This window comes from Mus musculus, chromosome 9, assembly GCF_000001635.26.
Source record: "Mus musculus strain C57BL/6J chromosome 9, GRCm38.p6 C57BL/6J".
Classification (NCBI taxonomy): Eukaryota; Metazoa; Chordata; class Mammalia; order Rodentia; family Muridae; genus Mus; species Mus musculus.
Window position 1 is genome coordinate 45,218,800 of NC_000075.6, and position 24,642 is coordinate 45,243,441.

Genomic DNA, 24,642 nt, shown 5'->3' on the forward strand with positions numbered 1-24,642 from the left:
GGCAGCTCAGGGGTGACCAGTGTCTTCATGTGGCAGGCAGGCCTCTGACCTACTCGTTGCAACATGGGCTGAAGCAGAAAAAGACAGAACACCTCCAGGCTGATGAATCCTATTTGATATTTTTATTAGAACATGGCTTTAATTAGCACCAGCAGTTGTTGGGGAGACAGGGACGTGAGAGAGGGTATCCTCATTCAATATGGAAACAAGACTGGGAATCTCACTGTGGAGAAAGGCCTCAGCTTTCTTCACCATTTCTGCTCATCATGGATCTTGGTACCCAGCAGTTGTCTGGGTTCTTGCATCCCAGCATCCCAGCATCCCAGCATCCCACCTACACCTGGAGTGAGGCAGGACTCAGGGAATCTACTCTGCTTTTCTAGGTGAGGTAGCAAAGGAGTAGAGATGGACCCACACTGGGAATCATACTAAGAAGGGTCCCAGAGGCCCACTGCATCTGGTGCCTGTATTCTGTAGGTCTTTAAAGATGGTGGCCCATTAGTTGTGTAGTGTGTTGCTATGGAGACATCCTTTCATGCAATTTCTTACCGAACCCTTTAGACATTCTGAGCTGAGTTTGAAAGTCTGTCACAGTCCCAGAACAGAGAAATTATCTCTCAGCAAGCAGCAGGGATGGAGTCACCTACTGTGTGCTATTCCCCTTCCTGTCAGCACAGTCAGACATCATTACACCCTCCCCAGGTGACACCCACTTTACAAGCATCAGGTCACACAGGATAGCATTCTTTCCAAATGTGACCCTCTCACCTTACTTCACATTGGCCTGGTGCAGGAGAATTGTATTTATTGGGCATAAGAAGTCCCACACCTGTCTTGGGCTAGGCAGTCTTTGTAGGATGGTAGGATTTTGAAAGTCATTTTAGTTACCCATGCTGGCTTTTACAGATCCTCACACTGGACCAAAGAAGAGTTTACTAGTGCCGGTTGATTCAGTGAGACTGCATGACATACATCAGCCCTGGGCAAACCCAGATAATACTTGGCCTGGGGTGGGTCTCATCCTGCTCTGTCCCGGACCTGCTATCTTTCCCAGCCTGACTGTAACTTGCCTTTCTTGCCCCTTTGTGGCTCACTCTGGCTTCCCTCTTAAGCAGTGGGCTCTAACTGAGGGCCAAGAAAGCAAAGGGGTTCAGAGAGTGCTGGTTTCCATTTGGCAAGGAGACGGCACCAACCATTTTCTGAAGTGTGTGTGTGTGTGTGTGTGTGTGTGTGTGTGTGTGTGTGTGTGTGTGTTTATGTGTAGGTCAGAAGACAACTTGTAGAAGTTGGTTTTCTCCTTCTGCCATGTTGGTTCTGGGGATCAAACTCAGGTCTTTGGGCTTGGTTGCAAGCACACTCACCTGCTGAACCTTCCCCTCATTTCTTCCTGGTCCCTACAGGCTACCCTAACAGGAGGACATATTTAGTGTCTATCCCTGGAGTTCCAGGTGGGCCCATGTACTCTGCCATGCATGCATACCCTTTATTTGCTCTGCCCTTACTCCAGGAGAGAGGCACTCACCCCATGTTTCCTCACACTCTGAGTGAACAAATGTTCATAAAGTGTGTTTCTGACTAGGTGTGCCAAGTCCAGCCCCTGGCACAGTCCTCTTCCCTCGCTGGGCCCCTCCTATCCAGAACTCCAGAATTTCTTGTGTATCTATGCTTTGGCCACCTGACTATCCAGATCTGCCTACGCCCACTCCACCCAGGACCCATCCCAACCCAGGACTCTCCCATACACCTGGCCCTGGGGTGAATACCAGAGTTGATATTGCTTTAGAGGAGAAACCTCAATACAAGGTGGGGCAGAACTGGCACAAGGGGTATGGGATCACCTTGGGGCTACAGGAAGTCTCCAGGGCTGAGTAGGAGCCAAAAATGTGCTATGGACAGTAACTTCCTGCTTCAACAGAATAGTCCCACAACAGAGTAGCTGCCCCACATACTTGAGAGGCCTCTCAAGACAAACTCCCTACCACTGAGCTACAGTCTTTTGTTTGTCTGTTTGTTTTTGTTTGTTGTTGTTTTGTTTTCTATTTCTCGACAGGGTCTTATTGAGATACCCAAGGCAGATCCTTCACTTGTAATTCTCCTGCCTCAGCCCCCCAAGCCTGGAAATTCTTTTAAATGACTGTAGGACACGTTCTACTTATGTAGAACAGTTAGCTGCCCTACTTCCTTGGCGCCAACAGAGTTTACTCTCATGCCTGTGGTTAGCCTGATTCTGGAGCCAGTTATCAAATTATGAATGTAGGTGAATTGATGCTGAGTATAGCTATTGATTTTTTTAAAAATTTGCATTTAATTTCACAAAATGGCCTCATGGCTTCGCAAAACTCAATGCTCAGTGGTCTGTCGTCCATTTCTTCTCCTTTCTGGTCTCGTCGTTTGTTACAACTATATTTTCTCCTCTGAAGGAACTGGGTCTCCTGACTCCTCTGGTCTCTTAACTTCAGCCCCTTCCTGGTTTGGTTTCTAGGCCCCTGGAGAAACTCCACCATTTTCTTGCAAAGTGTCTTATCACAGTTGAACCACAACACTCTGACTCTGGAACAATTACCTCCCACCACAGCGGGCCCCGCGTGTGGAAGCTGAACTGTTACCCAGTTACATGGATGTGAGCATAGCAATAGTGTCATGTGATCCCAGGGAGTCCTCTCAGTGGTACCCCCAAATCAGGGTTCTTGCAGCGTTCTCAGACTCCCTTTAACTTAAGTGGTGTGTCACACTTCTCTGGAAGAGACTCTCCCTTTGTTTGTCTTCTCTACCAGAGATCTGTAGTGACTCTTGGGCCTCCTTTTCTTGTCTGTCTGGCAAAACAACAGTGTATGACAATTGAATAAACACACAACAAGCTAGGACTGGCCTGAAGAGGCAATTACATAAGCGGTTCTACCATTTAGCCTTCCAAGAGCCCTTCCCTTGTTGGAAAAGGAACCATTTCTGCCACTAGGGGGCGCACGGCTCACAGGAATGTGTTCTTCCGTGCTGTGGTGTGAAAGTTTGTAAGATTTTTACAGTGAGATATTTGCAGTGAGAACGTGGCTCATGTTCCTTCAAGAGCCAAGGGAGACAGAAGGAAATGGCTGTGTATATGTTATGGGGCAGAGGGCAACCATAGAAAGTAGAGAGAAAGCATTGCCTTCAAGAAGGAACGTGAATTGCCCAGATCAGGTCAAGCACAGTATCTTCTTCCAACCAGAGACAGTATGGCTACAGTATGACAGCCACTGTGATGTGATCTCAGGACTGCCCTCTGTACTTTTCAGTCACTGTCTCCAGAATTAGCCCTGCTTGGGCATTTACTGCATCCAAGAAACATTTGCCCTGAACCCGAGTGGGTTCTGCCTTGAGCTGGAGAGACAGGCTCTGGGCACACAGACATGGGTAAATCCATCTCCAGAGAAGGCAGGTGGGTCCCAAACCCGCAGTTCCAGGTACAGCATCTGTGTGTGACAGGGGGCTGCTGAATATGGCACTGTTGACTCTGGAACTTGAGTGATGGCTTCCTGCTGAATGCAGGATGTGCTGGGGGCCCTGAAAGGCCAGTGGGAAACTAGAGGGGAGGTTACAAGAGCACAGGTAGGACCATACCCTAGGCCATGGCCTTGAAGTAGGAGCCTAGTTGGCCCGTCCTCTTGGGTATGACAGGACAGTGCCAGGCAGTGTTTGTGGGATGAGGCTGCAGGGTAGAGGGTTATAGGGTGAGAGAGTATATTACCTTTCTAGTTGTGACAGCAGACACAGTTGAGGAAAGACCAAGGCCTTTCCTTTTAAGGAAGGAAACCTTTATTCTGGTTCATGGTTTGAGAAGCCATAGTTGGTGGAGGAGTCATGGTAGCGAGAACGGTGAGAAGCCTGGTCACATTACATCTGCAGTCAAGATCCACGGGGGGGAGATGTTGGTGTTTAGAGTGCGTGTGTGTGTGTGTGTGTGTGTATTTGTGTGTGTGTGTGTGTGTGTGTGCGCACGCGCGCGTGTGTGCTCGCATCTCCCTCTATTGCTTCTTCCTTATTTTCCCTGGATGCTGAGGATCTGAATTCATGTCCCCAAGTTTGCACAGGAAACATCTCTCCCACTGAGCCGTCTCCCAGCCCTCTTTTCTCTCTGTATTCAATCTAGGAACCCATCCCGTGGAATGCGTTGGCCACATTCAGGGTCTTCCTATAGCAATCAACCCGATGTACATTTGTGTGTCTAACAGATGATTCTGGATCACGTGAGATCGGCAAATGTTGCTAACCGTCACAGGGAGAGATGGTTGTTTTTGCCTAGAGGTGTAGAGGGGACATCGATCCAGATTTCCTGAGGCCTCTGTGATTTGGAATTTTAAAAAGTTGTTTAAAAATGTAAGATTTATGCATTTGTATTTTGTGTATGTGTGTGTGTTCTGTATGTTAGCTCCATCTATGTGTGCCACATGTGTATGCTACCAAAGGAGGTCAACGGGGGCATCAGATCCCCTGAAACTAGAGCTGTGAGTGTTGGTAAAGCCGCCATGCGGGTGCTGGAAGCCAAACCTAGGTTTTCCTCAAAAGCAACAAGCGCTCTTGACGACTGGACTGTCTCTCCAGCCCCAGCGGTTACATTTTTGAGATAGAAATTGGTCTTATAGTTCAGGCTGGCCTGGAAACTCACCATGTAGCCTGGGCTGATCTTAGACTCAAGATCTTCCTGTTTCCTGCCTCCAGAATGCTGAGATGACAAATGTTCATCATATTTACCCAGTCGTTAGAGGCTCTCTTAGAACAAGAATAAATATATAATTATATCTAGGAGCTTAAAATGTCCATGAGAGTGAAGGGCCTGCAGCCTAGCTTAGCTCATGTTGAACCTTGCTCAGCATCTGAGGCACAACCTGCACACTTTCCTGGCTGCCTTTAGGAGCTCCGGCCTGCCTTTAGCCTCCTTTCTTGCCAGTTTGGCTCCACCCCCCATCCCCCACCACTCCCATTTGTCTTCCTGCCTGAGTTTCTTAGAACCTGGAGTAGCTGTAGAAGGAAGGACTCTGGAATTTGGTATCTGGAATGCTCTCTAGATGAAGAGGGACAGAGGGATGATGGGAGGTGGGTGGCAATGACTTTTCACATGGAGTTCGGGCAGAGGGCAACCTTCGTTGGTCAAGGGAACTTGAATCTGGCCAAGACTTCCTGTTAACATTCACAGTAACACATAGGTGATTAGAATTTCCCCATCTTCCAGCCACTTTCATGCTTTATATCCCAGTGAGCAGCTAGACTCTAATGTCTTCCCATAGGTGTAGGATTGGCTTTGAAACGAATGCTTGGCTGGGGCCCACTAAGCATGCGCTCTACCATTACATGACACCACAGACTCCTTGTATTTCCAGGGCTGGGCATTGAATTAAGCCTTACTCATGAGAGGTAGCTGCTCCACCCACCATCCCCTCTCCCCAGATGCCCTGGCTTCCTATTTACAGCCCTGCAGTATTTAGGCCCAGATTGCCTGGCTTGAGTGTCACCCTGGGGGTGAAACCACAGGTGACCTGGCTTTGGTATTCTGATAGTGAAAAGTGTACAGATCCGGTGGACCTGGTCCTTGGAGTGTTGTCTGTCTCTCATTTCATTTGGTCCTTCTTGGAAACTAGGGTGAGTTCTCACTTAGTAAAAGCTGCATTTCCACTGGACACAGAAGCTCAGCACTGGATTTTAGCGTCTTCTAGATTCTGGGGCTGTCATCCACGGGAGCACTGAGCATTCAGTTGTGTTAGACACTGTTGAGTTGGGCGTGGTTGGCCCTAAGGTCTTACTTCAGCATCCATGAATGGCTCTGCGTGCCATGGATGGACTGGGCTAGAGGATACACGGGGTGGGGTGGATGATCCGTGTGCTCGAGCGTGAGAAACCTTTACCTCAGGAAGAAGCCTTCACAGGAAGAGGCACCATCTAGCCCTACAGAAGAAGCCATAGAGGCTTGTCATCGTGTGCAGCTTCTGCAGTGAGTGCAGTAGCCATGGGGGGAGGGGCAGATGCTTCTGACCCACAAGGCTCCTTCTTGGGCCTGGATTAAGGCAAAGATGAGCTTGCCTCACCTTCCCTCATGCAGCCCCACAAACCCTGGAGCAAACTCCCCTTTCTCTGGCTTCACAGGGGCAGGAGCTCATTCGGGCCCTTGGAGACTAACCAACAAATGAGTCAATGTTCTCTAGATGCTCTTCAGAGGAAAATCGCCTAGGGAGACCAGCTGGGGGCCTTGGCCTGGGGCTGAGAATGCAGCAAGGTGACTGGGGTGATAGGAAGCGTAAGTGTGTGCATTCTAAGTAGTCAAGACTTTCCAGATGTTTCACGAATAGATCCCGAGATCCCAAGGCTCCTGGCTCTGTGGCCAGGCAAAGCAACCTTGGCTTGTTCTGTTTCCAGCAAGGAAGCATGAAGCAGCCTGGGTCCAAGATAAGGATGCAAGGGCGGGAGGCAGCATTTGCCTGTGAGGTGGGAGGACCCTGGGGTGCCCTGAATGGGTGCCCATCTCTATGTGCATGTCCTCTTGTCTAAGATCTGGTGGGGACCCCCAAGAAGAATCTAAGGGTGATGGTGCCCTTGTCCTTGAGGTTCCCCCACAGATGTAGGAATCTGAGGATGGTAGGGATGGCTGGTAGCTGATGTGAGTGGCTGGGTACCGGTGTGGGGTGGAAATGCATGAGGCAGATACAATTCGGCTCAGCATTGCCTATGGCCGGAGCCAAGATGAGATTTGTGGAGCTCAAATGTATCTGTCTACTACAGCGGCAGGCACAGGGAGAAGAGTAGGTACCTTGGCCATGTTCATGTGTGTGTGTGTGTGTGTGTGTGTGTGTGTGTGTGTGTGTGTGTGTGTGTGACTTTTGGTCCAGCCAAGTGGATGCAGGCTCAGGCTGGGGTAGGCCCCTCAGCATGGGTTTCTCAGGCTGCCAAGCCTCCTTTAGGTCTAAATGCTGATGATGCTTGTGGGGCTTCCCTTAGCTCCACGCCTGCCCCTGAAGGGAGAGGCTTCACGATCCCTCAACACCTCTGTCTTCCTTTATCTCACGTGATGATCATCATCATGATACCTTAAGGCACATCTCACTCATCTAGGGGAGATGAGCTTGAAGTCTAGAGTGGCTCACTAAAACCTGTGCAGCTGGTGCAAGATACAGCTGAGGCAGAGAGAAAGGTCCTCCCAAGCCTTCCCTTCAGAGCATCTCTGTATCCACTCCCAAGAAACCTGGGATTCCCAGAGACTCCAGCCCAGCATGGGGTGGAGGGTGCATTAGGCTCAGTGCTACCAGCTCCCCCGATGGCTCCCAGTGTCCTCTCAGCATTCGGTGTGAGAGACTTGGAAGACACAGAGAAGTGTGGACAGGCATCTAAGCAGGTACAAGGAACAAGGACTACGGTCTTACTGTCACTAAGCCTTTTAGATTGTGTCTCCCATCAGTAAATGATGCTGAGTGTGTATTGTAATATTTATTCATATACAAGTTACTTTTGTACTTACACACTGATAGAGGCAACCATTGTATAAAGCACACATGCAAAATGTAAATTAAGATGGCAAAGATGAGAGCTTCCCTTGACGTTACTTTCAGACAGTGTATCAGGCTCACACTTAAGACCGCCGCTGGGCCACCTTTGGCTAGGAGCTCCTATGACATTGCTTCAGTGTGTTTAACCACTCTGCTAAGCCTCTCCCTGCTCCCTGGGCAACTGGTGTCTAAGGGCTGCTGTTGACAATTCCAGTTGCTACCACATCTTGTGCTTGTCGCCACATGGGGGTAAGCATGCTTAGCTTAAGAAAATGTTTAGTTGCCAAAGCACGTAGTAATTAGGGACACAATTATTTCATCTTCCTTTTGTGCATGTGCGTGCATAAGTATCCATGTATGTGTGCACATGTGTGTGTGCATATGCTTACACATGTGTCAGGAGGCCAGAGGTTGAGTGCCTTCCTCAGTCATTCTCCATCTTACTCTTCGAGACAGGGTCTCTCACCAAACTTGGAGATTGCCAATTTGGGTATACTGACCGGTTAGCGAGTCTCCTGTCTCCATTTCTCCAGAGCTGGAATTGCAGATACATACTGTGGCTCCAGCTTTTATGCGGGGGCTGGGGATCTGAATTCATGTCCTCATGCCAATGCAACAAGAACTTAACTGAGCTATCGGTCTGGAGAGATGGCTCAGCGGTTAAGAGCACTGGCTGCTCTTCCAGAGGTCCTGAATTCAATTCCCAGCAATCACATGGTGGCTCACAACCACCTGTAATGGGATCTGAAGCCCTCGTCTGGTGTGTCTGAAGGCAGCTAAAGTGTACTCATATAAATAAAATAAATAAATCTTTTTTAAAAAGGCTGAGCTATTTCATCAGCCCTATCTGTTGCCCCAGCTCTCAGCCTGAGGCTGAGGTTGTAGGTGGAAGAGAATAACTTAAGCTCTGGCCCCTCTCATCCTGACCAGGATCTATGGGGCTTTATTCCCCAGTATCTTTTCCGCAGGCTCTCCATCTTTCCTGAGGTGGCATGATATTGGGTGTCCCTCGTGTGTCTAGTCTAGAACTCTGGCTCTCTTTATCACTTTATCACTTCTCCTCACCCCAAGTTACCTCTGCCACCATGTATGTGACAGATCTCCTCAGCAGGACTCTATTTAAAACATTCAGCCATCCCCTAAGCCAGTGGTTCTCAACACTCCTAATGCTGCAACCCTTTAATACAGTTCCTCATGCTATGGTGGCTCCTAGCCACAAAATTATTTCATTGCTATTCCATAGCTGTGATTGGCTACTGTTATGAATCATAATGTAAATATCTGATATGTGACCCCCTATGGGGTCGCAACCCACAGGTTGAGAACCACTGTTCTAAGTGCTAAATTCCACAAAATTCAGACTTGCTGTGCTAATGACATTTCTCCGTAATCTCATTAAAACAAATGCACACGTTGTCAAACAAAAAAAAGACCTTTCTACTTATCTGCAAATGGTCCTTCACTCTGATGAATCTAATGCAGAGGAATGGGACCAAGGCACCTTCTGAGCCCAAATTGATCTCCTACGAAGTTTCCAACAACCTCTTAAAATACTTGAGTTTGCTTTCAGCATCTGCCCTTCCCAAGACACGGACTGTGTTCAGTACACACTGTTGGCGCCAAACCGGTGCCCTGGAGTGGAAGTGGAGGGTCACAGTGATTCCAGAGCATAGAAGTCCTTTGCTTGGGCTGACGTAAGGGGACCTTGGTCATGATACCTCTTAGGTGAGAGCTTATATTTCAGCCTGGGACTGGCCTCTCATTTCTGTTTGGCACCTGAAATATTTTACTTGCTGCTCCTACCTATGGAGGTCAGACCATGCAGGCAGACCTCGTGTCATCTCCGTGGTTTCCCAATCCTTGGACTCTGGGTAGGACAGTCTAAGGTCTAGGGTCTTCTGAAATAGCAGTATCCAGTGGCATGTGGATATATGACATATGTCTGCACCTGGGTGACATCTTGGCCTCACACAGATGCCACCAAACACTATGCAGGACCAGCACAAGGGTGAAAGTTGGTCCTGGTGCAAGAATCAGGATAGGTAGACATAGTCACTTAACCAACCATAGCTTCTCCACTGTGACACAAAACAAGACAGTGTTGGGCCCTTTCTTCAAGTAATGCCTTAATATTGTTAAGAAGGGTTCAAAGCTACTATATTTGAAGATTACAGTCTAAGTGATGGTGCCACCCACATTCAGGGCAGGTTTTACCCTCTTATTTGTTCTCTGACATGCCAATCATCTCTGGGAATGCCCTTATAGAAAGAAGTGAGCTTTACTGGTCCCCTAGGCACCTCTCAATCTGTAGTGCCAGGGAAGTGCTAGTGAACCCCAAAAGACCAGACAGGAGCCGATCTGATGCAATCACACCAAGGCCTTTATTCGAGCTAGCTTGGGCCTCTCAGCCCCCAGCTGACACATAGTTCGGTTTTGGTGGAGAGGAGCCCCAGACATCTACCAGGGTAATGTTTTATAGAAAGCAGCAAGAGGGAGGTGAGTGTTTGTAGCCTGGCAAGCATCTAATTGGAGAGCTACTGTGTCCTTTAGCATAATTGGCTGGTGCTGGGAGTCAAACCATAAACTTAACTTCTGTTTCCTTCTGCATTGGTGCATGTCAGACAGAAGGTGGGCTTGTTGGGCAGAAACCTAGAAACTAATGCTAGGTACCAACCGGTTACTTTACCCGAATTCAAACTTAGGTCAGGTTCTCTACAATGGAGTCTGAACTTAAAAGATTTGGTCTCTCAAATACAATCAAGATGTTGCAAGTGCCCTGGAATTCTAAAACCAGCAGCCCTGCCTGGGGCCCGAGCTTAGCCTTTGGGAGTTCTCTCTGCGCCCCCCCCCCCACTGTCATCCACCTTCCGGCTATGTCTCTGAGCACATTAGCAGTTAGTGATGACCCTCAGTCTCTTCTCAGAAGCTCAGTTATTAGAAGGGATCTTCGCTTTGAGTTGTCTTGTGGATTTTATCACGCTTAAGGATGTCATGAACCAAGAATTCTTGGGACAACATTTACCCCCCCCAAAAAAAAAACCAAAAAAAACCCCTATATATCCAAAATGTTTATTTATCTTAAATCCTTTTACTCAAAACAATACTAGCCCAAACCTAAGTATTTTTTTCTCTCTAAACTTAAGCACCTTCAAAATGACTCTTGCCTGCTTCCTCCCCAGAGTGATACAATCAGGGCTATTTTCTTTGGGGAACTCCCTACATGAACTCTCATCTGAACCGACTTTGGTGGTTCAGACCCACCGGATACATGACTCCAGCCACAGACGAGCCAGTCGGGTGAGGGCTTGCCCAAAACTGCAGATTCCTGGATCATCTCTAAGGAGTCTGGTTGGACAGCTGTGGAGACAGACGCATGGAGAACTCTGGAGCACGTGCGAGCGTCTGCTTCTGACTTGTCTACATTTCAGGAAAATGTTGGCTCAGACTTGGGGTCCTTGATACACAGGGGTACATGGAAGCTCAGGGCTGAGTGGCAGGGAGTGAATTCATGTTGAAATTATATTTCTAGCAGTCAGCCAACAGGACTCACAGTGTGTGTGTGTGTGTGTGTGTGTGTTCATACGTGTGTATGCCTGCTGTGTAGAGCCTTAAGGACAACCTTGGGTGTTGTTCTTCAGGCACCGTCTACCTTTTTAAATTTTAATTTAATTTATTTTTTTAAAGATTTATTTATTATTATATGTGAGTGTTGTGTCCGGCCAGCAGACCACAACCTGGGTTCTAGCCTGGAAAGGCATTTTGGAAACCTGGAAGAGAAGAGGGGCTAGGTGGCGAGATAAAGAAATGTAGCTAAGACAGTCATTCTGATCAAAGCTCAATTTTACTTTCCGTACGCAATTATAAAGCAGGGGAAGGGAGCCCGATTCCCGCCAATTAATCTTGTGGTCCAATAGCAGGGTGACCACGTGCACAGCTCCGAACAGCAAAGCGGCAGGTTCCAGCAGTGGGCATGGCAGAACAATTGAGCGGGAAGCTCCAGCCCTGAGCAAGCAGGTTTCAGGCTGGGGGAGGGGAGACTACATGTGAGTACACTGTAGCTGTTTTCAGACACACTGGAAGAGGGCGTCAGATCTCATTACAGATGGTTATGAGCCACCATGCGGTTGCTGGGATTTGAACTCAAGAACTGCTTGTCTCCTCTCCTCAGCTGTGGAATTCTAAGTGTGCGTCATCGCAACAGACCCGTTTTCAGTTGGATTCTGGAGACTGAATTCAGATTTCCCACTCGTGCGAGGCAAGCACTTTACCAACTGAGTTCATAGAGTCTTGAGGTCCCTCCTCTCTTAGAAACCCTATCATCAACACAAAGGTTGATGCTAACTTTCCTCATTAGACACCATTGTGACCTTGCTAAGGAGGAAGGGACCCAACACAGAGCCTTGTCCTCTGTCATGGCCAGTTATGATCAATGAGGTGACTACTTCTTCCCGAGCTCATTCTTGCACTAGTGATTGAGGGCAGACTTCTGTACGTCAGTGGTAAAGATCTCTGTAGGCTCGCATGCCTAGCCTGCTTTCCATGTGTTACGGGGTTCCTGCAAGGCTTCTCGCGCTTTTCTGTTGTCACAAGCACTTTGGACTCAACAAGCCTGCACCATTTGTATTCCTGCCTGAATTGGTTTGCTTTAGTCTCTTATAAGAGAAGCCCTAAAGGATCCCGGGGAATTCAGGTGTGAAGTGATAGCCCACTCCCATCTCCAATCCCCGGTCTCCGACAATCATAACTTCCATCATGGTATCTCCCTTCTCAACCCTTGGCGTCAGAGGCCCAGAGAGCCTAAAGCAGCTCCAGGGGTGGGGCTGGTTATCCTCCAGTTCCATGGAACCGACAGGACATACCCTCCCTTGGGAAATGGATTTAAGATGGTGGCAGCAGCCAGCATCCACAGGGTTTCGGCACCTCACCGAGGATGTTGAGGGACACCTGGAGACTTTGCGGAGAGATTCAGCTTTGCAGGATGACCTGCAGAGTGTGCTGTATCTTAAAAACCCCTGTAAAACGGCAGGACTTATGTGGAGACGTTATGGAGAGAAATGGGACTAGAAACACGGCAGCAGCCATAGGTGTGGGAGCGCAGCCGTAGCAGACAGAAGACCATGTCCTTGCTGAGTGGGACTGGTCCTGGGGAAGCAGCGAGCTTGAGCCACCACAAGGCCCACCCCACCCTGTCGAAACCCCCTAGGTCGGTGCTACTGCTTGATCCACAGGCTTGGCCATGGAACCGCAACTCTGGATGCTGCGTGTGCCGTTTGCCCAGTTAGAGGAAGGGGGGAGGAGAGCGTGGGGTCTCGGCGCTGCCCAAGGGCTATAAGCAGGATGATCAAAGATCACTACAGGTGCCAGTAGGGAGGCTGGCCCTGTCGTATCTAGAAGACACCTTTTCACTGCACTCCTCCCCAACCCTGGCTCTTACAATCTTTCCACCCCGTGTTCAGTGATGTTTCCCGAGCCACATGGGGAAGTGTGATATGGGTATCCTATCTAGGACTGACCGATTCACCGTTACTCATGGGTATCCTATCCGTTACTCACTCGCTGCTCTCTGACCAGCTGTGAGTCACTATGCTAATGGATGACCATCGTGAAACCACGCTTTCTCTGATGAAGGTTGAGGGCTGGGCTAATCTAGGCGTATACATTTGAGTGTCAAGAAGTTCATTTGATAGTATGTGTGTTAGCAAAACAATAGTAGGTTCTCCTTTGGGACCCGTGAACTCTCCAGCCATAGGTTCTTAGGTAACTACCATCGTTTGTTTGTTTGTTTGTTTGTTTGTTTATTAGCTTGTGTTCTGGGGGCTCAAACTCAGGTCCTCAAGTATTTTAAGCCATCTCTCCAGATCCTTTTTAGAACATGTTTTTCCTCCCTAGGGCTCATGTTAGACACACACACACACACACATACACACACACAGACACACACACACCTTAGCTTATCAAAATTAGTTTTAGATTTAAGTCAGCTTGATTGTAGTGATTACTGCTCCTCTCTCTCTCTCTCTCTCTCTCTCTCTCTCTCTCTCTCTCTGTCTCTCTCTTTATTTTGTGTGCTGTTTGCATACAATATATGTTTAAGTCACAAGTATAATACAATATTGCTGTGATTACTTACCAGCTGTGATCATAGCTGCTCTGCAGCCATCCAATTCCTTTGTGCTATTTATTGACAAACGTGATTCCATCTGTTATAGCCCCAACAATGTATTATAATAATTTGTTTTATGCAATTGCTTTCTATACCTGTGAAGATCAGAGAAATATCCTTTCTTACAAAAGTTACAGAATTATTCTTTATTGACATTTATAGTGTGTGTGTGTGTGTGTGTGTGTGTGTGTGGTGTGTATGTTCATACATGCTACATACATACTACACAAGTGCTCAACCACTGAGCTACCATCTGAAATTAATAGTCTAGCACCTGGTTCCTCCAAGGTTTGAACTCAGGGCCTCTGCATATAAAACAGAAGTAACAGCCACTACACTGTGGAGCTGTATTCAAACAATCATACAGTTATCATTCATTCATGTCTATGCTATAGACATTATATATACAGCTAGCAACAAATTCAGTAATTTTTTTAGCCTTGAAAAGTTTTGTCTTTACTTTGTCTTCATTATCGAAAGGCAGCTTTGCCAAACGTAGGGCTCTTGCTTGCTGGGTTTTCCTTTGAGCACCGTATCTCTGATCTTTGCTGTTTCCACTCGGAAGCAGCTTCTGTCACACGGTCCCTGCTCACCCATGAGTCCCCAGATGTCTTCTTCTTGCTGCTTTTATTTGTTCCACATCTTTGATTTTTAGCACTGTTTTGCCAGTATTTGTCTATTTATAAGTCTCATATTTGGAGTTTCTGGGTGTGTAAGTTATCAGTACTTTAAATTAAGTTTCATAAGTTTTATGTATTTTTTTAGTATATCCCCTGGTCTTTCCCCCAATTCTAACACCACTGTTACACTTGAGAGCTGTGCTTCAGTTTCTCTGGCTGTTCACCTCACTTTTCTCTCCTGCCATCTGCCTTGTTCCTGGCTTCCTTATTCTTCGTCTTTGTTCTATGGGCTTGGATCAACTGTTGAGTCCTTTCAGTGAATGTATTATTTTTGGTTATGGTCATTTTCAAGACAGAATTTTAAGTCTTTAGACAGGGTCTGATTGCTTTGCTGAGGCTAGCCTGAAACTCCCGAACACAAAGCATCCCCCTGCCTCAGCCTCCACAGTTCTGCAGTGCCGTGATGGCAGGCATCCTCTACAGTCTCCTTTACTTCTTTGGTCATGTTCTACTTTCATGCTGGAAACAATTATGGTGACTAAAAACCTTTTTCTATTGAATCCAACATTACAGCATCCTTTCAGCCTGATTCTCCATCTTCTGAATGCATTGGCTGTCTTCCCTCTTTCTGTCTTCCCATCGACATTCTCGATGTTATGTTGCAGAGGTTCTGGGTCCAGGGTGCTTTCCTTCCATGGCTTGTAGCTGTCACTGCACACAGTGCATTCTGCGTTTTGTACTGAGCAGCCTGGGTGATGTCTCCACTGGGCTGAGCTGAGACAGAGGTGGAAGATTCTTGCCTTTCTTACCAAATTCTCAGAAATCCAATTAGTGCTCCTGCTGACTGTAAAGGTCAAAGAAGCTACTGTTGGAGGCTACTGATGACTGCAGACTCACTTTTGAAGAAGAGGGACATAGAAGGCTTCTGTGACAACCCCTATTCCTACATCCCAAAAGTAACAGCCTAGACAGAAAGCCATGGATTAGAACTCTTAACCATTGTGATAAGTGATGGAGGTAGTAGTGCTGCTTCTCCTCCTCCCCCTCCTCCTTCTTTGTTGTTGTTCTTCCTCTTCCTCCTTCTTTTTTTGGGAGGGGGGTGGGGGCTCCTAAGGGTAGTGTGGGGACTGAACTGGGATGACTGGGAAGTGAATACGCTCAGGGTTCATGGTGTGAAATTTCCAAATAATCAATAAAAATATTATAGAAAAATTCTCACAAATCTTCTAGAACAGTTTTTTCATCTTCTGTTTGCCTATAAGCTTTAAATAGTTGTTTTAAAAATTAAGTCTTACGCTGGGCAGTGGTGGAGCACGCCTTTAATCCCAGCACTTGGGAGGCAGAGGCAGGCAGATTTCTGAGTTTGAGGCCAACCTGGTCTACAGAGTGAGTTCCAGGACAGCAAGGGGTACACAGAGAAACCCTGTCTCAAAAAAACCTAAAAAAAAAAAAAAGTCTTATCTGTCTCACTGTAAGCAAAAAATCTTCATGTTTTTGTGCCAGAATCTTATCTCTCCTCCTCTTTTTCCTCTTCCTCCTCCTCCTCTTCTTCCTCCCCCACTTCCTCCCCCTCCCCCTTTTCTCCCTCCTCCTTTCATCCTCTGTCTCTTAGATTTTGAACTGCGTTTGTTTCTTTTTTCTTTTCTTTTCCTCTTGTTCCTGTCCTCCTCCTTAATCTGTAAGTTCATTGGTCAGATCCTGCTTCCTAGCTACCTGATTATAAGGCTTTAAGGTCGAATCTTCCCACTAAAGCTATCTACCAGACGTCTGGTTATTTGACATTTGATCTCGGCATCCTGTGGCCCAGATCGCCACCCAAGGTCAGTCACCATTTCTTCTTTCCTTCTAACTCAACCTCTCATCTTTTCTACACTCGGCAGCAGGGTAGGTTCTAGAATGTACATGATTGGCCATGACTTTGTACCAGTATCTGCTTAAATGGCTCCCCACAAAGTAGAACTCCTTCGTGTAGACCACAGGCCAGGCTAGATGAGATAATCTCTTCATGTTCTCATTCTGTCCTCTCTGTGCCCCACTCCACACCCAGCCCTAGTCCATACCAGCCAAACTCCATACCCAGCCCTAGTCCTCACACCTCAGTCCCCTTCTACACCCAGCCCTACTCCATACCCCAACATCATGTATGCCCCAGCCTCACACACTAGCCTAGCAATACTTTTTATGCATCCGTTGTTTTATTCTCTAATGAGAGCAATTTGTCCATGCTGTTTTCTGGATCTAAAAGGCCACTTTACACATTTCTTTAGAAAAATCACATCATTCTGTGTTACCTATGTGTCAGAGTCAGGGAGGCCTTTCTTGCATCCTAGACCAGTTCAGCTCTCCTGACTCTGATCCCCTGTCCTTCTTCAGTGAACAAATACGACCCCCAGAGTGGTGAGCTGAGCCCTGTGGACCATGCTTTATGAGGTCAGGATTCCTTTGCCCTGACCACTCTACGCCCACTGCGGAGTGGGCACAGAGCTTAGCACATAAGAACTCCATACAGACCTCTTGGGCATGTGGACAAATGGTCCCTGGGTGCAGGAAGTCAGGGTAGTTGCTAAAGGCATCCCACAGGCTTTGCTGAGAGCTCAGGTGGATTCTGAGAACAGTTTCTGAATTTTAGAGGGAAAACTCATTTCTAGTCATAGTCACAATCTGGTTTATTAGCGGACCAACCCAGTGGACACATATTACAGGGGACATCCACTGAGTGTTCTGTCTTTGGGGCTTTGCTGTCCTACGGTGGCCGACTCCCTCCCATGTGTCATGCTTGTAGTAACTTGTAACTCTGTAGTTATAGAAAGTCTCCATTTCCCACTTACATTTACTTGACATTGTTACCCTTGATCTGGTTTTAACCTACACAGAAACTGTAAAACAGGAAGTACAGACCGAGATGGTGACAATCAAATCTAGGCAGGGACAGATGTTTCGTTTCACAAAATGTTTATCTTGCAAGTCTTGAAGACCAGAGCTCCATCTCCAAGGCTGGTGTCAAAAGAGCTAGGGGTGGGCTAGGGGTAGGCTGGGGGGGGGTGCTTGTAAACCCCGTGCTGGGGGGTGATGGGGGTGTGAAAACAGATGGATGCCTAAGTTTTGCTGGTCAGTCACCCTGGACTATTTAGTGTGCCTCAGACAGAAACTACACCCAAGGTTGTTTTCTGGTCTCCACACTGGACAAACACATACACACACACACACACACACACACACACACACACACACACAGAGAGAGAGAGAGAGAGAGAGAGAGAGAGAGAGAGAGCAGAAACAGACAGATCTCTCTCTTTTAAAGATTTATTTACTATATATAAGTGCACTGTAGCTGTCTTCAGACACACCAGAAGAGGGCATCAGATCCCATTACAGATGGCTGTGAGCCACCATGTGGTTGCTGGGAATTGAACTCAGGACCTCTGGGAGAGCAATCAGTGCCCTTAACCGCTGAGCCATCTCTCCAGCCCCCACACAGATCTCTCTCTTAGCCCACAGGCCACAAGCTGAGGTTTGGATAAAAACAAAGAAACATCAGAATTAACAAACAAAGACTTTCTCAAGTTCCTGCTCCTGACACAGCCACCTCAAAGACTAGATAGAGTTTTAAATGTAAGACCTTAAATTAGGGTTGCTGAAATGACTTGGCAGGTGAAAGCTCCCACGTGCCTTTAAGTAAATTCATTAATAATGTGCACATTTGCTGATGAGAAGGTGGGAAGATTCGAGGTGGGATCTGAGTTCTCCCCCACCACCCCTTTCATGGTCACTGGATTCCTTTTCTTCTGCATCTGCACAGAAAACAGTGTTAGGCGTGCCGCCTTCTGCCACTGTGTAAGGGAGGAGGGGCTTGTTTGGGCTCACAGTTTGGGTCTGTCATGGCTGCGGGGGAAGGGTGGCAGGAACCTGTGGGGCCCCTGGTCATGCTGTGTCCACAGCTGGACACAGACTGATGGCAGATGAGTCCCCGTCTTTTCAGTCCTCTCCTGGGAACCTCAGGGAGCACCTTGCTCGTATATTTTATTTGGACTTCTAGTCATTTAAGACAGGAAGGGAATCTGGTCCTGACCATTCCATAATGGCTAGAGAGAAAATGGCCACAATATTGTTTTTACACAATTTATGCAAAAACTATGAAGAGACGGCTTTAAAAAACATGCATAGGAATGATAAATACTGAATTTCAGAAAGGGAAAACTAAGGAAGGGCTATTCTAAAAGTTAGAGTCAAAAATAAATTATTCTTTGAGAATTTCATACATGTGTAGAATAAAATATGAGATATTGATCCCTTATTTCTCCTCCAACTCTCCCTTGGATTCTCCCACCAGATCTACCTCTCAACTTCATGATCCTCTCTCTCTCTCTCTCTCTCTCTCTCTCTGTTAATAATCCACTAAGTCCAGTTCCTGTTACCCATAAGAACATGCCCACAAGTGCACCATTCTCTGGAACAGGGACAACCTACAAGTACCCACATCCCCAAAGAGGAACAAATGTTCTTTCCCTAGAAACTAACTAGCAACTGCCAATGGCTCATCAGTTAGGGATAGGACCTGGTGAGCTCCTCCCGACTCCATGCTGGAACTTTGGCTGCCCGGATCATGTGCAGGTGAGCACAGCTGCTGTGGGTTTACGAGCACAGCAGTCACATCATATCCAGAAGACAGCATTCGCAGCTCTGGACCCCAGTCTTACGTGCTTCCCACCTCCCCTTCAGCCAATGTTCCCCAAGATGTCCCTCTGTGGACTGAGCACTTCCGGTTGCTTGTTCTTGGCACATTGACTAGTTATGGTCTCTGCTTGAGGTCTTTCATAAGCAAGAACGGCACAATGTTATAATCTTTGGAGACCAGAAGCAAGAATGGCACAATGTTAGAATCTTTGGAGATTAGAAGTGAGCACATTGCTGCTCCCGTGCTCTTTTGTATGCCTAGAGCAGGGATATTTTACAGCAGAAACTTAAGGGTATCAGAGGGAGGCTAAGTAAGGAATTTCTACTAAAGGAACATTTTGGAAAAATCGAGAAGAAAGAGTAAGTAGTATTTCTGCAAGCAATCTCAGCAGGCAGCGGTGGGGATGGCACAGAGGAAGAACAGAGATGGAGCCTCCTTCCCTCCTCACCTCTGACCCTTAGGCCAGTGACTTCCCTATTAGTGATTTCCTTCTGGTGTTTTCTATTTGTGGCCACTTTTCCGTGATAAATCCCCCTCAAAATTCCAGCTTCCACATTCACTGCTAGTGCTACTAACATGTGAAGGCAAGCCCTGTCCCTTCACTCTTGGTCACCACCATTGATGATCTTCTGCCATCTCTGTCTTGTTTCTCATGAATGGTTCTGCTAGTTAGCTTCAGGTATCACCCCAATACAGCCCAGAACCATCCATCCGTGGGAGATTCAATTGGGGGATTTCCCAGATCAGATTGGCTTGAGGCCATATCAATGAGATTATCTTGATTGGTGGCTCTTCTGGGTGAGCCAAGCCCACTATGGGCAGAAACATTCCTAGGCCTCAGATGTATAAGAACGTTAAGCAGAATCTGATGAATGAGCCAATAAACAGCATTCTTCCTTGGTGTTTGCCCTAACTTCCCTCAGTGTTGAACTGTGACCTAGAAATATAAGTCAAATACCTTTCTTCATCTAAATTGATTCTGGTCAGAGTATTTTGTCACAGCAATAGATTCCTTCCTTCCTTCCTTCCTTCCTTCCTTCCTTCCTTCCTTCCTTCCTTCCCTCCCTTTTAAAGCTCGTTGGCCATCTCCTTCCACTGGAGTGTATTCTCCAGGGACAAGTACTTCTGTCCCCTCTATTTACTTCTGTGACACATGTAGCTATGAGGAGAAGATGTCATCAAGTGGAATGGCTGGGAGCTTCCTGGACCAGCACCAAGCTCTTCACAATTCTCCTAACCTGTTCTTGTCCCCACAGAGGCAACTTCAAGGTCAGTGCTTCCCAGTGTTTCTCTGTCTGGTGTAATCCTTGGGTATCTGATACTGGATAACTTTTAAGGAGTGGGAGTTTGTTGCTTGTGATTTTGAAGGCTGGGATATTCAAGATAGGGGGCTAGAAGTTTTGGTGTCTGACAAGAGCCATTCTCTGCTTCAAGAGGACAGAAGTACCAAAGATAGAAAGTCCACTCCACCAAACCCTATAAAGTTGCTAATCCCTGCCGAGATATTTGTAATCTTTACTATTGAGCTATCAGTAGCAGGCACAAATCTCAGTTGATGAACTCATGTGTGCCCAAAAAATGTGACTTTCTGGTTCCTAGAATCTAATGATTAGTTGTGTTCTTAATTACCCAGATGTCAGACTCTTCTGTAATCCCTCTTCCCCCTTGTTCTAGGAGAGTTAAGGGGCCTGGGAGGAGTAATAAAAAGTCCCTGGTGTCACCAGCTCACATCAACACCCATGGCCATGTCTACAGTGATAGGTTTAAGCACCAACTAGGCAAGGTGCTGCAGTGATGTCCTGGGGCCCCTCTATGTGGCTTCTTGAGGTCTGCAGGGGCTCTGTGACTTCTTTGCCTCTCTTGGTGTTCCTAGCTGCGACAAGGTATTGCAGCTCTCTAAGGCAGAGACTCCATTTACCCTTGTGCTGTTCCTGTGTGGGCTCTGACTGTCTATCTGGGGTTCTGCTTAGTTTTGGGTTCCTACAATTCAATCTGGGAATCCTTCTGTCTCTTTGGGGCTCAACTTTTTGGATAAAGAGCATGGATCCTCTCTCTGGAACCCACTGATATCATCTTAAAGTGCGTTTCCTCCATCTCCTGATTTTTCCCTAGGCTAGGGATTCTTTTCTAATGTAGCTGTGGGGTCAATCTTTTTGTCACTTCCTGTCCATGCTGTGAATGTTTTGCCTGTCTGTACAGGTCTGGGCTTTTGAAACTTGTGATTAGAAAGAGACACCTATCCTGACTGCATTTGACAGACACTTTGTCTTCAGGAGTGGAGAATAACTAGCCTGTCCTTTTCTTGTATTGACAGGCTCTCACTATGTAGCTCTATTCTAGAACATTCTATAACATGCTATATATAGAACATTCTAGAACATGCTATATATAAACCAGTCTTGCCTTAAACTCACAGAGTCTCCGCCTTCTGAGTCCCACCACGCCTATCTTTAACCTGGCTATGTTACTGAGAAGAGAGATGGGGGAGCTAGAGGCGAGTGGCTAGGGCAGAGAAGACGTGAAGTACTTAATAATACACTTGCGCTGTTTGATGAATTTGATGGTATAAGGATGGTGGCAGTAATAATGTCATTAACATCTATTGAGCACTTAGTGTGTGCCAGGACCAATCCTAAGCGTCCTCTTTTCCTGACACGCCCATCAATCTTCCCAGTAACTCTGTGCATTTTGTAGTCATCTCAATAATCCATCAAAGCTGCTGAAAGTTAGAAGGGCAAAGGGACTAGTGGCCCCCACCACATGCAAAGGATGGGACTGGACTTCACACATTAGCCTGCCCCCAGTGTCTGTGTTCAACCAACACATCTCCCAGCCTTGTGGCAACATCTCTAGAGCCTCTGGTCCTCAGGCCACGAACACAGGGGGTCATTATATTTCTCCATAATACTTCAACAGCTTCTCCTTCCTTCCCTGCCCTGGCACAGGTGAGCTGCCTCATGGTGTGCCTACCATTGACCTCAAAGCCTGGTCCCTTTCTCTCTGTTCTGGTCTGGTCTCTTGTTTCCGTGCATACTTTCAAACACTCGTTGTCTCTTGCTCTTGATTTACCCTTACATATAAACTTAGCCAAGAGCTCATACCACAAAAGAGGAGAGGGAGCAAGAGCACACAGCCAGCCAAGTGCAAGCCCTGCCCACTGCGTACACGGGCTTTGCAAAAGGGACAAGAGGACCAGGGTTCTACGGTTTGTGCTCTTGTGGGTCTCCAGGCTCTGCTTCCTGGCCACCATGATGCTGCCGAGGCTAGACCTCTCGGGAAGGTAGAAAGAGCATCTTGGGATACCCAAGGTTTCAGGAATCTCTCTGATTGTGAAATATCCATTGCTATTGTTTCTTTGAATTAACACTCTGAAGATCCTATCAAAGCAGCTGAAAGCTAGAAGGGTGAAGGGACTAACGGGTCCCTTTATGAACATAGTTACCAAATTCAGGTATCGGATATTCTCACCATAGCATGGCTAAGCTGAACCAGCCAGCTTAGCCTGGCAGGCTTCTACAGGACTATCACTTTGATGGGGAGCAAGAGGGAGAGGAGGGAAGTTGGAAGATAGTGCTGTGCGGGGCTTTGGTACAGGGGATGTGAGGATACTTGGCTTCTCCTCCGCAGGTGACGACTCCATCAGCACACTGGGCATGATCCTTGGAGTGGGACTGTCACTGCTGCTCGTGTCCATCCTAGGCTACAGTTTGGCCAAGTGGTACCAGCGCGGGTACTGCTGGGATGGTGAGTGAGCCCCATGTTAATCAGCCCCAGCTCTGCCCTGCCCTTCCTCATTGTAAGGGCTGGGTGAGAGTGGGCGGGGTGGCAAGACTTCCAGCACAGCAGGATGCAAAAATATTTCCTCTGGTGGTTGCAGTGGTTGAAGATTTGAGTTGGTAACTGAGCAGCTGAGATGAGGCTTGAAGGAGAAGTGGGGCCTTTATTGCAAGAATGGAGGCTCCTCCAACTGGAAGAAGTAGCCTGCCTTTTATTTTTTAAACCCCTCTCCCCACCAAGGCTCTAGGCAGTGCCTAGAAGGTCAGGGTGCCAGGCTATGGTGGTCTCTGTTTCCCATCCTACCTCTCCACCCTGCCCCTGGCTTCCCAAGCTTGCTAATGTGTCTTCTGGGATTTGCTTTGGTCTTCTCAACTGGTGAAGCAAGGACAGCAAGTTGGAATGCTGACAGGAAACCTCCCAGTTGTGTGCATTTCCAGTACTGGTGTTCTTTCCCTTGGAGTGCTTTTTTTTAATTCCACAGAATAAAGAAGTTATTATATTTCTTCTTGTTTTTAGACATGGTCTTGGTTTGGATACCAGACTATCCTCAAACACTCCATCTTCCTGCCTCAGCCTAGAGGGTTTTGGGAATACAGCCAAGTACCACTGTGTCTATGTCCAGCTCTAGCCTTCTAGCCTTCCTTCCTTCCTTCCTTCCTTCCTTCCTTCCTTCCTTCCTTCCTTCCTTCCTTCCTTCCTTTCTTTCTCTCTCTCTCTCTCTCTCTCTCTCTCTCTCTCTCTCTCTCTCCCTCCCTCCCTCCCTCCCTCCCTCCCTCCCTCCCTCCCTTCTTCCTTCCTTCCTTCCTTCCTTCCTTCCTTTCTTTCTTTCTTTCTTTCTTTCTTTCTTTCTTTCTTTCTTTCTTTCTTTCTTTCTTTCTCTATTTAGGACAGTCTCCGTTTGTTTGTTTGTTTGTTTGTTTGTTTGTTTTAAACAGTCTGTAGCCCAGGCTAGCCTTAGATTGTCTATGCAGCTAAGGATGAACTTGAACTTCTGACTCTCTTGCCTCTACTTCCCAAGTGCTAGGACTATGACCACACCTAGTTTATGCTGTGCTGGGGATGGGACCCAGGGCTTCACACACCCTAGATAAGCATTTGACCAGCTGAGAGGCATTTCTGTCCCTCAGCTTCCATTACTGGAGTAGACAGGGGTGTGTGATGAAAACCACAAGGTTAGAACGTGTTGGAGACTGGAGTGAAGCTTAGGACTGGTTCTTTGGGGGCTCTTGGCTAGGATTGCTCCCTTCCAGGGGTGATCAGAGCTCCTGATGAAAGTACCTTGAAGGGTCTTGAGAACCGTGTAGAGCATCCTGAGGCCAGACCGGTTATACTATGGGCAGGTGGGGGAAGTACCAGCTGTTCCTATAGGCATGCTAGTCACTTCCCCTGGGGATCCTAACTCTCTTTTTGGGTTGTCTTCCCAGGGCCTAACTTTGTCTTCAACTTATATCAAATCCGGTGAGTAGGCTCATGGCAGAACTGGGCCAGCTGGCACTGGGGCTAAATATGATGAAGAAAGAACTAGAGGCAGAATGGAACTTACTGCTTCCCTTCCCTGACTCCGTCCATGCAAACCATAAAGACACCATTTAGAGAAGTTCTCAGAGTAAAACTTGTGCCTACTGCAGTACCGTGTGATATCCTTCACTTTAGCACTCACTCTCAGGCAGAGAACGCGCCTCCCGTTCAATCATCCATCTACCCATCCACCCACCCATTCATCTCTCCACCCATCGGTCCACCCACTTACCCATGTATACATACATTTAACTATCCACCCACACATTTATCCATCCTCCCATCAGCCCACCTACCTACCCACTTATTCATCCATCTACCCACTCATGCACTCTTGCATGAACTTGCCTACTTATTCATGCATCTACCCATCCACCCATC

The 24,642-nt window shown here is 47.3% G+C and overlaps 1 protein-coding gene across 3 annotated transcripts in view; it reads left to right on the forward strand.

Annotated features, from left to right (window-relative positions):
* The window catches only part of BC049352 (cDNA sequence BC049352), a 55,683-nt gene that overhangs the window by 23,112 nt on the left and 7,929 nt on the right, over window positions 1-24,642 (forward strand). For 2 of the 3 annotated variants that reach the window (XM_006510476.3, NM_001198971.1), the window contains 2 exons: window positions 22,594-22,710; window positions 24,168-24,201. In XM_006510476.3, coding sequence (XP_006510539.1) covers window positions 22,594-22,710; window positions 24,168-24,201 — 151 coding nt within the window. Of the gene's footprint in view, window positions 1-18,560; window positions 20,236-22,593; window positions 22,711-24,167; window positions 24,202-24,642 lie in introns of those variants that run through there. The other variant, XM_006510474.3, reaches the window with a different exon arrangement.